The 13,799-nt window shown below is 41.4% G+C and overlaps 4 protein-coding genes across 6 annotated transcripts; 3 read left to right on the top strand and 1 right to left on the bottom strand.

Moving 5' to 3' along the window:
- The first annotated feature begins 165 nt into the window (after positions 1-165).
- LOC143445604 (protein kinase C epsilon type-like) lies at positions 166-1,436 on the top strand. The gene is made up of 3 exons (XM_076944823.1): positions 166-744; positions 815-968; positions 1,158-1,436. The coding sequence occupies exons 1-3, from the start codon at positions 742-744 to the stop codon at positions 1,214-1,216; spliced, it is 216 nt and encodes a 71-aa protein (XP_076800938.1). The 5' UTR covers positions 166-741; the 3' UTR covers positions 1,217-1,436.
- Positions 1,428-12,522, bottom strand: LOC143445600 (creatine kinase U-type, mitochondrial-like). Its single transcript, XM_076944816.1, has 8 exons — positions 12,308-12,522; positions 3,845-4,043; positions 3,555-3,676; positions 3,297-3,492; positions 2,969-3,142; positions 2,734-2,904; positions 2,526-2,651; positions 1,428-2,402 (listed from the first exon to the last, which is right to left on the bottom strand). Exons 1-8 carry the CDS (start codon positions 12,442-12,444, stop codon positions 2,301-2,303), a joined length of 1,227 nt encoding a protein of 408 aa, XP_076800931.1. The 5' UTR covers positions 12,445-12,522; the 3' UTR covers positions 1,428-2,300.
- On the top strand, positions 4,885-9,966 carry LOC143445601 (uncharacterized). 2 transcript variants are annotated; one of them, XM_076944819.1, is made up of 9 exons: positions 4,885-5,118; positions 6,935-7,133; positions 7,199-7,260; positions 7,353-7,461; positions 8,046-8,157; positions 8,346-8,437; positions 8,938-9,089; positions 9,219-9,296; positions 9,395-9,966. In XM_076944819.1, the coding sequence occupies exons 2-9, from the start codon at positions 6,992-6,994 to the stop codon at positions 9,575-9,577; spliced, it is 930 nt and encodes a 309-aa protein (XP_076800934.1). In that variant the 5' UTR covers positions 4,885-5,118; positions 6,935-6,991; the 3' UTR covers positions 9,578-9,966. The 2 variants fall into 2 exon arrangements, with proteins under 2 accessions (XP_076800934.1, XP_076800933.1); XM_076944818.1 differs by lacking the exon at positions 4,885-5,118 and adding an exon at positions 6,305-6,825.
- Positions 10,326-12,284, top strand: LOC143445602 (uncharacterized). 2 transcript variants are annotated; one of them, XM_076944821.1, is made up of 8 exons: positions 10,326-10,689; positions 10,762-10,823; positions 10,892-11,000; positions 11,082-11,163; positions 11,315-11,430; positions 11,503-11,624; positions 11,683-11,760; positions 11,823-12,284. In XM_076944821.1, exons 1-8 carry the CDS (start codon positions 10,536-10,538, stop codon positions 11,994-11,996), a joined length of 897 nt encoding a protein of 298 aa, XP_076800936.1. In that variant the 5' UTR covers positions 10,326-10,535; the 3' UTR covers positions 11,997-12,284. The 2 variants fall into 2 exon arrangements, with proteins under 2 accessions (XP_076800936.1, XP_076800935.1); XM_076944820.1 differs by having other exon boundaries at positions 11,312-11,430.
- Positions 12,523-13,799: the final 1,277 nt, after the last annotated feature.

Below are 13,799 nucleotides of genomic sequence, written 5' to 3'. Positions count from 1 at the left end.
TCAGCTGCATAGTGATTGGTAGATTCAGTTATGGGTGTGTCAGGAAACAATAACGTTTTCAGCTAGATGACGTCATGTGTTGTCATCAGATTTAGTGATGAAGATTTGAACCTAATCAATTATACGAGACACCAAATCGAAGTTTTTATTAATCTACTTGCTTTGTCTCTGAGTATAAAAACGAGTGCGAATAAATAAAGTTCACGATTAAATTGGCTTAAATAGTGGTTTAATCGGAACATGCTTGTATTGCGACAACCTTCTTAACTCTCATATATACAGGGCCTTATCAGTGAAAATCATCAACGTTCGTAGTCATCTCAAGTATCAACATATAGAAAGATATAGAAACCTTTGAATCTATATGAATAGAAAATGCTAAGTTTTTGGCACCATTACAAAGGCGTGGTCAAGTTGAACCAAAATCAAAATTTATTGCAACGCTAGATGTCGCTGACAAGTTGGAATAGTTGAAATGTGCTAAGGTAGTGAGGAGAAAACATAGGATGGCAGAATAACCAAGCACAAATCCAGGAATAATTGATTTTTCTAAAAACCTGAATGAGAACCTTATAACATATCACTAGTTATATCATCAAGGCTGTTTATCTCATCTGTTTTAGTTCGGAGTTAAATCCTCTGTATATTTTTGTGTGCAAAGTTGCATTAACGTTGCGGCCAAGTCCTATCACTAATTTTCACAGAAATTATTAACGTCGGAAGCTTCTTGCAAAATCTAACATGGTACTTTTTTCTAATAAATGTTTTTGAAAGCATTTTCCCTTCTTTTGTCTGACGTCCTCGCTAATTTCAGAGCGCTCCTGTAGACGCGCCGTCCGACGATGTAACGGGGGATTCCCCTGAGCTGAAGCACTCGTTTCTGGTTCACAATTACAAGATACCGACCAAGTGTTCTCACTGCCGCCACCTGCTGGTGGGGTTCACCAAGCAGGGTCTCCACTGCAAAGGTTAGAATGATTGGAGAGGTCTCGGGTCGAAACTTGGCGCCTCCAGGCTGCTAGTTGCCGGCGTTTGCGAGTTATAAGTTTAATTATTGCAAACGTTTTCAAAAGACCTCGGTTGATGTAGCCTATACACTCAACTTGTGCATATAATCACACCTATAGTGCACGCCTAATCTTACTCTCACTCGCCAGGCTGCAAGATGAACGTCCACCAAGATTGCTCGGATAAATTGACAAAAAGTTGCAAGTAGCATCGCTCGTTGATGTAGTTATCAAGTCTGCGTTGAAAAGTGTTTTTGTAAATTTGTCGTAACTTTGCCGTTTGTCCGGCGTAATTGTTGTCTCCGTCACCATGAAAAGATTAACTTCGTTTGCTTAATTTTTCTTTTGCTGAAGTTGGTAAAGCGCTAGCCAGTTAGCGTAAGTAATCTAACCAGTAAGCACAGTCAATACAAGCCAACGTACATTCGAGCATTTTATTGAACTACTTAACTACGAACTTCACAGTGATGAGCCTGCTGACGTGAAGGACCCAGAGATGACGCGATAAATCATATTATGTACAAGATTATGACCTCAAACCGTCCATTGTTACGTCATAAAGCTACGTGACGACTGATGGACGATAAGAGGAATTTAAAACTCAAACTACAAAATGCAACACATTAGGTAAAGGGTAGGCTGCTGCTAAGGGCAGGACGACTTGGGGCGAAAATGGGGATCTATGTACAAAGGGAACAATAGAAATCTCAACACGACTTAGAAAACCGACATCTCACAGCTTCCCACGTGGTGGAGCTGTTCGGTCGTATTTTGAATTAATATATTTCGTTGGTTGTTAAAAAATTGGCGGGAACTTTCAAACTGCAGTAATCAAAACGTCCCGATCTAACAAACTTTCTACAAACTAATGATCAATACAGTGAATGAGTGTACCGTTTTAGCCGATAAAGCTCATGAGCATAAGGGATGAAAAAAATCTACACAAACAACAAAACTACAAATGAGTGCAAAATAATTTAGTCATCGTGGTGTCACTACAATACAAAGCAATAACAAAATAAACTATGAACGTAATCTTTAAATATTTGGCAACTTAAGGAATGCATATTATGGCTATAAAAGGATAAAAACGCTGAACTAAATTCTTAAAGTTATTATTTATAACAAGCTACCGAACTTTAATACTGAGTAGGTAAAAAATGTCAGCAATATTTATACAAACTACACCCGGTCTAACCAAACCACACTTAATAAAAGGCAATCTCAGATGTCTATGTACAAGGTCATAACACAAGGAGGGGATAATCTCTGAGAGCTTTCCGCAACTTGGAGTTACTTGGGGACCAGGTGGTGGATGTTCTGCTTCTTCTCCAGTTTCTTCTCCATCTCGACCAAGAGACCCACTCCGTCTATCACTTGCTGCACGAGTTCCACCTGACAATGAACGGTTTTGTGACGTCACTGGACATTTATTAATACGTGCCGGGAGGGTCATTACGTTTATTTCATTACGAAGAGTCATTACGGTTTATTGTTACGTCATAATCGTTTCCATACCTCGGACTTGCCGAGCCTGTCCAGGTTAGAGATATCGAAGGTTCCTCCGACGGCGGCGGTGTCGACACCTCCGGTTCCCCGCTTCTGGAGGCGAAGTTTCTCGAGGATGTCATTAAAGCGAGAATCCTGTCAAGAAATGTTGTGATGTAAGCTGTCATAGTCACTGCTTTTGTGATGTCATACTGCATCAACAATCCCGTTATAATACCTTGGAGAGGAGGGGAAGTTTGACGTGAACTCCGCATCTGAGTCCGTTCCCGATGTTGGATGGGCAAGTGAGGATGTAACCGAGGTTGTCGCTCTTCTGGAACTCCCATCCCTTCAACTGGATCAACTTCTCCACCTGGTTGATGCCGCGGCAGAAGCGCGTGAAGACGCTCTGAAGAACAATAAACCGCGATTAGGTTACTCCTCCTGATGCCATCGGATGCAGGGTTACCTACCTTCATGTCTCCACCCTTCTCCATGGAGATGATCCTGGAGTGATCTTCCTCGTTCAGCCAGACCAGGAAGTTCTTCTTGTCGTTGTGGAAGATTCCTCTCGCATCCGGCCAATCGCGCGCCATACCTGCTGACGTCAGCAGTGGAGACACAGGCTTGTCGAAGAGGAAGTGATCCTACATTGTGACGTCATAAATGATGTAGTGTATGAAAGAGAATAAAAAATAATTCTCTGCAGTGACTGATCCCTCCCTAAACTTAATCTAGTCTTCTTAATCACCATCTTGATACATCGCGCCTTCATTGTGACGTAACAATGAATTATCTTACGTTGATAAGTTGCTCTTGTTCCTGGTCGGTCATGCTCTTTAGGGAGTAATATTTTCCGGCCAGATCCTGCGGCAATCCCTGGAGGGCGTCCACTACGACACGCTCCACTTCACGCCGTTCCGCTCGGCTGCACATGGGCGGGTGGGGGATTCCCCTGATGGCGCGACCAGTGCGGACTCGAGACGACAACACGTACCTGGAGAGGGTTCATGTAAGTTCATTTCGTGAAATGAGGCGCCAACTTATCTGGAGACTCACTTCTCGTCCAACTTTCCGCCGATGATCTTCGATGAGTCAAGATCAATCGGGTGAACTTGGGTTTCAGGGTCGTAACCATTGTGACGTTCTCTGATGACAGGGTAGAATAACTCTTTGAAGGTCTGACAATTAGAAATAGTGACGTCACAATCAATGCTAGCTAACTAATTTACAGCAAAGAGCGTTTTGCTATTTATAGAAGTAGAGAAGGAAACACGTGAATGACGTCGCAACGTCACAGCAAAAACCGCAACGCGATGCCATTATGACGTAATAAAAACGCAGTGTACCTCGTAAGATTCTTCGTCTCCAGCGACGAGCCCGACAATCTTGATGAAGGGGTGCCCCTCGTTGTCGACCCCGGTCTGGATGCACTGATCCAGGGTGATGCCGTTGGGTGTGACTCGGTCTCTCAACTTGGCATAGACGGCCGGGGTTAGGTGGCTGCTCATGACGTTGTTGTGCTTGGACAAATCGGGAAAGTCCGCACTAGAACAATTATGACGTAATAATTATATATATGACGTTGCCTATTAATTATTTGCAAATGAGTACATCAGCTTCATTTCAGACGAAGTGAGGAAGCTTTATTCAGACTACTCCACCCTATTTGCATCACATGAATCGCGTACTAGCGGGCGCATAATTCTAGAATCTAGGGATGGATTAAGCTGTTAAAGTTGAGCGGGATTTCCGCCCCAGCAGATGGGAACAAACGGCTTTGTTTGAAATAACTTCCAGGACGGAAATTCGAAGCGCATTAGGCTTCTATAGAATAGACAGGGACTATTCATCACACTTTATTGCGCGGTATAACGCGATAACTCTCCTCCCCGCTACTGTTATTTCACGGTGGTTAGATTTGCTAAAGTTGAGTCAAGTATCGAAAATCGTGATAAACCTCGCAGATTGTTTAAGAAATCGCCGATTGTGACGACAGACGACGATTTGTTAATGACAACACTTCAGTCACGCATAAATAACACGATGGCTAAGACAGTAGGTGACATATTTGGTATATTCAGGCAGTTCGGTTGACACCGCAGTCATTATTTACGAAACGTCTTATTAGTTAATATGTTTCTGCGGTCTCAGCTCTGTTATTCGCTCAATGAGTTGTAGCTTTTAATGCTTTCCTTTGAGTCAGTTTTGTTTTGGTTATTCTAGATCCTAGAATGCGAGAAAGAACTTTTGAAGAAACTTCGCAACAACAGAATAGTGCAAGGAGTAGTGACGTCAGTACATTTTAACCTATAAACGGCTTCAATGCAATCAGTTAGTTTAGTGACATCTTAAAGATTAACACGATGAGGCGATTTAAATGAGCTACTGTATAGCGCGAAATATCCACACAGCGTTCCGCCAACATACTTCGGATGTGTGGAATGAGATAAGACGTGATTGGTCAATCGGCAAAAATGATGAAATCACAATTTCCTTTAGGTTGTCTTTTAGCGAGCTATAAGGCCATCATGTGTGACGTAACAACCGGATGCTTATGACCAAATCAACTTGATGAAATCATAGACATCACTGTGAATCATAATCAACAAATCACTTCAAGGTAAGTAAAGCTTTCCAACTTTTACATTATGACGTAGAATGGAGTTATAGAAAAAAAACACGTGAAAACAGGTCTCACCGCGATTGCGTCTCGCATTAATTGGTGATCTCAGATCGAGTGGAAATTAATAGATCTTTTCGGGGCGGGATGAAACTTGCCTAGAATACTTCTGTGAACTTCGCCGACAATGACGAAACAATGGAGGCATTGTCAGCTGTTTTGGGGGGTTAAATGTTGAGGGTCCCAGGCTGAGTGACACGAACTCGACCTTGAACCACTTTAAACGATAGAATGTCTCTAATTCCAGGGCGTGCAGGTTGTTGTTTCATGGCAGGTTGCTTTCACGTCACGCAAACAATGACCTGTGTTTGTGAGATGAGAAGAAGCATTGTTGGCAAACTATGCCCTGGCTCCATAGCTCGTGTCCATCAACGCTTAGTAGCTCAGGGTCCCATCACACAAACACAAAACTTTCTTACGTAGATATTGTGTTTGGGAGCTTTCACGTTTTGCTGTTACCTTTTGATTTTGTTCGACGGGAGATTGTGACAACACAATGAGCATATTATTTGCTTGAACCAAATCATCTATTGTAGTGTTTGTCTGGTAGACGGGAATGCCGTGTTATCATTCCAACGACATCTATTATTGATCTTAATGTAGAAGAAAATCTTTCCTATATCAAGCAATTATAAAAATAACCAGCGTTCTGGAAAATGTATTTTTCTACGTCGTAATGTAGACAAGGTTCATGTCTGTTCAACAAGTGACGTCATACTCGCAAACAAGTTGCGAGAAGATGTCACTTCCCATTGTAGTTGTTTGAAGGCAAACGCGCGACTTGGAATTATGAGGTCGCAAAATGTCGTCTTTGTTTGGAACACAAGGCTCGACAAACAAAGTTTGTGCAAATAGAAGTCAGCACTACTGCTTCGGCTTGTCAGGTGCCACAGGAAGACTGGTAACTTTTTCATGGAAGATAGTGAATCAGTCTTGTGCATAACTTGCAATTACACGTCATTGCAGATTTATGACGTAATAGTTTGTCAGGTATTGTTAGATCACAAGTAAGTTTGGTTAAATTAGTTAAGAACAAGAAGTCGGCTTAAGCAATCCCCTCAAAGTTTTTGGCTTTAAGCGAATGTTCAAGCGACTTCGACGAACTTGACCACGCTTGGTTGGTGGGTGACTAGTTTAGGCCAATCCCGTTATACCCAGCAAAGAATTCCCCCTTGAGTAAGATAAAATTTGTCAGTTTCGGTGGCAGTGAAAGAATTTCAATCATTTCCGTAGAAACTTCAACTTCGCTGACGCTGCCGTCAAATCCTTGCAGACAAACAGCTTTAGAACAGAGCAGTGTGATGTCACAATGTCCCATCCATCTAAAGGAGTCGTTTTCATTCAATAGCGATGACGATGGACACGACTGATATAGAATCTCTTTAAAATAAGCGATTGTGATCACGTGGCCTGGTATCCTGTCTTTGTTCGCTCATAGAAGGGAATGCGTAGAAGGTTGGAATAATATTCCAGACCAGTAAGGGGCTTAGAGTGTAACGAAATGAAGATTTGTTCTTTGTTGAATTAGCCCAGGAACGCTTAGTTTTTACTCAGAGATTTGCTGAGGTTGTTGTAATAAAGATGATCTTAACCTTGACGTGAATAACAAGAATTTATTTTATTTTAAAACGAAGCAAATTAAACATGGTAAGAAATGGAATAAACACTTTGTTTAAATGGTCAACTGTGAGACAATTACAACGTTAATTTCAAGTCACGTGTACAGTGGGCGTGACTGTTTCTTCTTTCTTTGCAGTACAGCCCGTTGACAGACGGCCCGGGTTTCGGGATTGAAACAAAGAAAATAGCGGATATGACGTCAAGTGGGTTACGGCTTCCGCCTCAGTCCGTTACCCAGCACGTGTTTCAAATCCATAACTACAAGCGACCCACCTTTTGCGCCCATTGCGGCAACCTCTTGGTGGGGGTGGTCAAGCAAGGACTACGTTGCAAGCGTGAGTATTGTTACGTCATTTCACGCATGAGCAAACAGGTGTAAGATTGTTTCGTCACAATGCAGGTTGCGAGGTGGATGTCCATGAGAAGTGCCAGGAGGACCTGCAGAAGCCCTGCATCGAAGTGGTGAGCGACCGACCTTTATCGAGCATCGTATTGTTCGTTGTACATCGTGGCTTGTGTCGTCACCGCAATTTATGAGGTCACTGTTTCAACAGATCGTCGGGCAGCACAACTTCAGGGAGAAGAGTTACAAGCAACTCACCTACTGTGACCACTGTGAGAAGCTTTTGGTAGGGGTGGTCAACCAGGGACTGAAATGCACAGGTGGGTACACTAGGTGTCAGTTTACGGCCGACATCTGTGGACTCTTGGATGCTCTGATAAAGGAATTGTTGACCAACCACGTTCAAGTGCTATTATGACGTCATAGATTAGTGTATTGTCAAACACTGGAACGGATTCCTTAAAGCTTTGTTTGTGCCAACCAAAAAGTTAAAATCGTTTTACAACCAGGTTGCAATCGAAAAAATTCTTCGAATTTAGTTAAAGAATCATTTTATTGCCATCATCATCGGATCGTGACCTCGGCAAAACTAAAAGTGTTCAACTTTTTATCACGCTTTGCCCTGGTTACTACTTGTGCGCTAGAATGAATTTGTTTGCTGATTTCATGTCCCTTTGTTCTCATCTCTACCCCAGACAATAAAATGTAATTCTTGGGAACTGCAGTAAAGCATTTTGTAAACGGCAACCGTCTGGGGTTCCTCAAACTTTGTCATCACAGGATCACAGTCCTTTAAATACCTATTACGAGGACACAAAGAACTCCCAATACGAGCTTCTGTCGAACCTATTATTACGTCATAGTGTATTTAAAATTTAATGACGTTACCTGCTTTTGTTCGCAGAGTGCGGGATGAACGTTCATGAAAAATGCCAGGTTAAAGTTCATGGCGTGGCTTGCGAAAAGACGCCAAGAAAAAAATCTTTACCAAAAGACGGAGGTCTAGCCAGTCCACAGTAAGTTCTGCATACAAACCACAACCATTGAGCCTCTGAACAAAATGAAAGTATTCTGTTCGACTGTGCCTTGCTTGAGGTACGCGTGTGTATCCACGCAGCCGTGCGCATGCGCAGAAGGTACAGAACTGTAGATATCCGGCAGATAAGTTGCTTCCTAGCTAACTTTCACTTGTTTCTGCAATGAGGTTGCAAAGGATGGCTGGATCTCGGAGGACGGCGAGACGGGCTGTGAAAAAAGCAACGGAAAGAACTCCGCTAAAAGAGGAACCAACTCCCCGTGAGTCTCTTTCAAAATTTAAATTCTGAAACTTTTGTTGTTACTTTTTGAGGTCATAAGGGTTGAGGCCATAATGCCTACATAACGTCACTACACAAGAACTTGCCAAGCAAAAATTTAAAAATTTTCAACATATTTGTTATCCTAGGATAATTTTGAAAGTTTGAGGTAGAATTGGCCAATAGCATATAAATTTAGAATGACTTGAAAAACACGCCGGTTTTAGAATGAAGAATACCTTCCTCTTCACGTTGCCCCCCACAACAAAAAATGGTCGCACCCACTCAGCTAAAACTGCTTTGACTAGGATTTACCATTTAATTTCAACCATTCTCTAATAAGAATTAAAAGTTTTGAATCGATTCTATTTTATATGTTAAGTTTTAAACTTTCTTCGCCGCTCTATCTGTACAAATATGTGGTCTACAATGCGTGTGTAAGCCGACTTTCCAAGACATTCTACAATATTCATCATAAATCTGGACGCATTTTATTCGCAGCTGGCCGGGACATGTCAACTATCTTTGAATCAATGCCGGAAAAGGCTGGAAGTTCCCTGATGGCCTCATCTTTACCTGGCAGTCCCTCTAGGGTACGCAAGGAACAGCGTTCTCATTCCTTAACGAACACAACCCAGGCCTTGAACAAGCAGGTATTTCAAAGCACCTCGCGTCATTCTTTGATTATGACGTAATCGACTGCATTTATACGAAACATTTAGTCCATAAGATGTCTTTATGGACTGATGTTTCGTCACAGAAAAACCATTGTTATGTAACAGGTGGAAGAAGTGATGACGGTGATGAAGGACACTGCGGTGAAGTTGGAGCAAAGAGGAGAAAAACTTGAAGATCTGCAGGTTAGCTTCTACGTACAGATTGTGATGTCATAATTAGTTTATCTATTACGTCATAAATCAGTTGTATTACTACGTCAATTTGCTGTACGATGTCACAGGACAATGCGGAAAAGTTGGAGCGAAACGCTGACGTGTTCAAGAAGAAAGCGGAGGACATCAAGCGCAAGTTCTGGTATCAAAACCAGAAGCTGTGGATCGGGATCGGGATCGCGGTCGCCGTTCTCATAATTGTCATCGTCATTATCGTTGTCGTGGAAACGCAGATGTCCAAGTCTTCTTAAATCGCTCAAGCGTGACCAGTGCTTTCATCTGATGGCGCTCTGGTGATATTCGGACTGACACGACACAGCAAAAAACGGCATCATTGTCTTTATACAATGAAAGTGCTTGTGACGTAACAATGTGTGAGGTCATCGAATGGAAATCTAAGAACTTACGGTTTTAAAAATTCTCAGTTGGTTTCATAAAGTTTTCGCAACATGTCATCCAAATGGAAAGCAATTATGACGTAGTGATAATTCATGGTGACGTCATTAAGCAAAACTTTACCTTAATAAAGAGTTTTTCTTTGTTAGCTTTTGAAAATCTAACATTTTTTGTTTTGTGACGTCATACTTATATTATGTTTTGTTCTTCGTTATAAGAGTGCAATAAACAATGTATATATGAATGGAAAGCATTTTAATCAGCGTTCGATTGAATCACTTATGACGTTATAATTCACAATAGATACAACCGCCTTGTATCGTTTAGTTTTAAAATGAACAAACAAAACAGGAAAGGTCGTTGTGGAAAGATTTGAATATAATTGAAGTAGGAAGCTTGATACCCAGCCCTAGCGCATGCTGCAGGCCAGAATAACTCTGCAGCTGCAGATGGTTGGGCGGATGTGCGTGGGATTACTGGCCCTGTCGTGCGGCGTCCACTGAAGTTAGTTCAACTAGATATTATGTTGTTGACAGCAGATTGATTGATTTCTGAATGCCAGTGCGAGGAATCAAGTTGTTTTATGACGTTCTCAGCATCAGTACGCGTGAAAATATTTCTAGATTGCTCTCAAAGTTAGTGTGACGTCACAGAGGTTTCCAGTTCCGACGTCCTATAAGTGTTTTAAACTTAATGTTTATTTTATTTAAACTACCAAAAAATATCAAAGATTTTCATAAAAGTTTGTTGAAAACTATTGTACATTGTGAAATTGCTTTTTCCTTTTGCTAAAGTTTTACGTCATAAAGACTGATGTCAGGCGATTGGTCACGTGATAGTCTAAACAAGAAGCGGAAGGTCACCAGAGTGCACACATTCGTCATCCACAATTACAAGTATCCGACATTCTGCCAACATTGTGGTCAACTACTGGTCGGCTTATTAAAGCAGGGATTGAGATGCAGGCGTAAGTGCCTTGTTTCGTAACAATGCTTTCATTGTTAAAGTGCAATACAATATAATGACGTCATTTTGTCAGGCTGTCTCATTAACGTGCATCAAAAATGTGCCAATGACGTCACAACACCTTGCGTGGAAGTGGTAAGTTGCAATACGAGAGCAGGCAATCGACCTGGGAAGGTTTGCAAAATAAAAATTATTTTTTCCAGATTACAGGAGCGCACAATTTTCAAGCACACAATTACAAGCACCCGAAGAAATGCCACCACTGCAGCAAGTTCCTCACCGGAGTCGTCAGACAAGGATATCGGTGTTCAGGTCCGCCATTGTAAGAAGTGTGACGTCAAAAGTGCGTCACAAGCACGTCATAATAGATCTTTTACTTGACGATAATTGCAGAGTGCAACGCAGACGTTCATCGAAGTTGTCGCGAAAAAATTGATTCTCGTTGCGCGCCAAAAGAAAAGAGAAAGAAAAAAAGGTTAGGTTGCTAGGCAACGTTGCATTTGGCTGCCACTATTTTCTTTCATAAAATATTAGACTCAAAATAGTGACGATGCGAAAATCAGTCTGCTGCGTTTCTTGTCGAATCTCGCTTGATTCTTGACGTCATAACCGTTCTCATCCAGCAGGGATAAGCATGCAAATGAAGCATCGACGATGGAGCAGACGCCATTCCAGAAAAAAGCAAAAAAAGAAATTCAGAATTACCAGACAATAACTTCAGCTTCTTCAAAATATTTACCCGGTAGATGACGCTCTTACCACATTTTAAACAGAGTTCATGGTTTTTAATGTGTGACGTTATATTTTGTTCAAGAAAGTCCCCAAATTTCTCCGCGGAACTTCGAGAACGCATCCGCGCGCGATTCCGAAACGTCCGAGATATGTGAAAGAAATTTCGGAACAAAAAACGTCGGAATGGGACAAATTAACACACAGGTTGTCACGTGACGTCATCCGTTGAATGACGTTATCTCATTATTTATAACGTTTGCAGGTGGAAGAAGTGAAGTTGGCCACAGAGAAGAATGTAGTAAATCTCATCAAAAGAGGAGATAGGGTGGAAGAAATGGAGGTGAGATCTTTCTCCTGTGAGCGTTCTAGAACCCTTCTAAAGAGCGCGATGTTGTTTTGCAGATAAGATCAAAAGATGTGGAAAACGCCTCGAAACGTTTCTTGTTCAACACAAAAGAAATCAAAGAGAAGATGCTGCTTAAGAAGAGGAAGTTCTGGATCTGCATCGCGGTGATCGCGATTCTTCTTCTGCTCATCATTATCGTCGTCGCTTTAGTTTTCGCGCGAAGATCGTGAAACTCTTGCGACGTCATTTCATTTGGAAGCAGAAGCCTCTCAAAGTATATTGACGTATCAATGACATAATGATCTACGTCACGAGACACAGAGCAAGGAGAAAACATTCTATGCTTCGACAACTTATAGTGACGTAATTAAGTTGGAAGCGATATTGTCACAACTGAACACGCGACCGGGGGTTATTGTATAAAGTTTCTATAAAATTAAACGTATCATGTTTCTTTGCAGCAAAATGCAGATATTTTAAAGTTGGTAAATGTTAAAGCCGACTATTTTGTAATGAATTTAAAACAACAATGACGTCATACCTCGGTGGATATGGCAGTTTTCTCGTCGGTGGGAGGCGCGCGTGAGCATCTTGCGTCGTGTAAGTCAGCGCAGCTGCGCCACCTAGCGCCACAGCGGCAGTGGGTAAAACTTTCTTCCAAATATTGTTGAAAGACATGATGATGATGGGTTCGATATAAAAAAACGATTCGCACAAAGTTAACTGTAAAAAAAGTAAAATCTAAACATTATTGATAAAATTTATATATTTTAAAAATCTCGAGAATGAAAAATTACAACTTAAATCCAGGAAAAAACCTCAAATCGTCTCATATTTGAAAGTTAATGATGATTAGCTTTTTTGTCAGTGACGTCATACAGTAGAATGTATGCTCAAAAGCAACCAGCATGATCATCAAAACTCAATGAGCCTTTGGACTGATATTTTCTGCTTGTACCAAACGCTATCGCTATTTAGAGTAGAATTATTGTAAGTGCCTCAAGAATTTTATTTTATTATCTTGCTTATAAATGTTATCAAGCTGCGTATTTCCTGATTAATTATCACAATCTTCGCCATGAATTTTCCTCGCCCTTAAATAAAATTCTTGCGTTTAACCAACCTATAAAGTTTGCAAAACTTTCATCAATAAAAACCACGCATTTTGCATATTTAAGAACCAGCTCTTTGCACAGAGTGAGCGAATTAAAAGCCACGACCATCTTTCATCAATAAATTAATCTATAAGCGTATTCTAAAGCATTGCTGCCGTCTTTAGACCTGCAATCTGTCTTTCTGGTCGACAAATTGAGCAGATTCCGAACCAACATATCGAACATTCGTTCACTGTCCTTGTCAGACGCGATTGTTCGGCTTCGACCTTCTCGACATCAGCAACCGGCGCTTTTCGCTCTCAGGTTACTTTTGTTCTCGATCCTGTCCAAGCTCGAATCGTCCTTGCCATTCTCTGAGCCGCGTCAGACAACGCGGGACGTCGTTACGTCACAATCGAACGCGATTCGTTAATCACTTCCGCGATTTTTTTTTCTTTTATTCGATATTAAGCGGATGGTGAAGATATTGTGAGAAGAAAAAACTTGACAAATTATTCGATCTTTATCACAGCTTAAGATTCGTTCTTAGGTTTTGCTATAATGGAAAGTTGCCATTCAGAATATTCAGTGCTAATAACCACTGTTAAGTTCATGATTAGATCAAGGAAGCGTCTGTGAGATAAACAAAATTTTCTGGGTTTGAAATTAACATCGAAAACTGAAGGTTTGATTCCTTCGATCGGAAACGGTCAGACGGTTTAATTCTAGAATCGCTTTCATGCGTCATCCGATACTTCGCTCCATTGTGGTCTGGTCTATAGAAGAGGTTCCCATAAATGGCACATGGTGGTCGTACATTGATGGGGGGATCTGCTCACACGGGCAGGTCCCAAAACGCCTTTTCCTCGAATCTGTCCGTTGCATCGCGCCAAATGTTTCGTCTTCATTCCAACGAACAAAATATTTCAGGTACCGGTA

This window comes from Clavelina lepadiformis, chromosome 2, assembly GCF_947623445.1.
Source record: "Clavelina lepadiformis chromosome 2, kaClaLepa1.1, whole genome shotgun sequence".
NCBI lineage: Eukaryota > Metazoa > Chordata > Ascidiacea > Aplousobranchia > Clavelinidae > Clavelina > Clavelina lepadiformis.
Note: the sequence above shows the minus strand (reverse complement) of the source record. Positions and strands in the feature narration are given on the sequence as shown.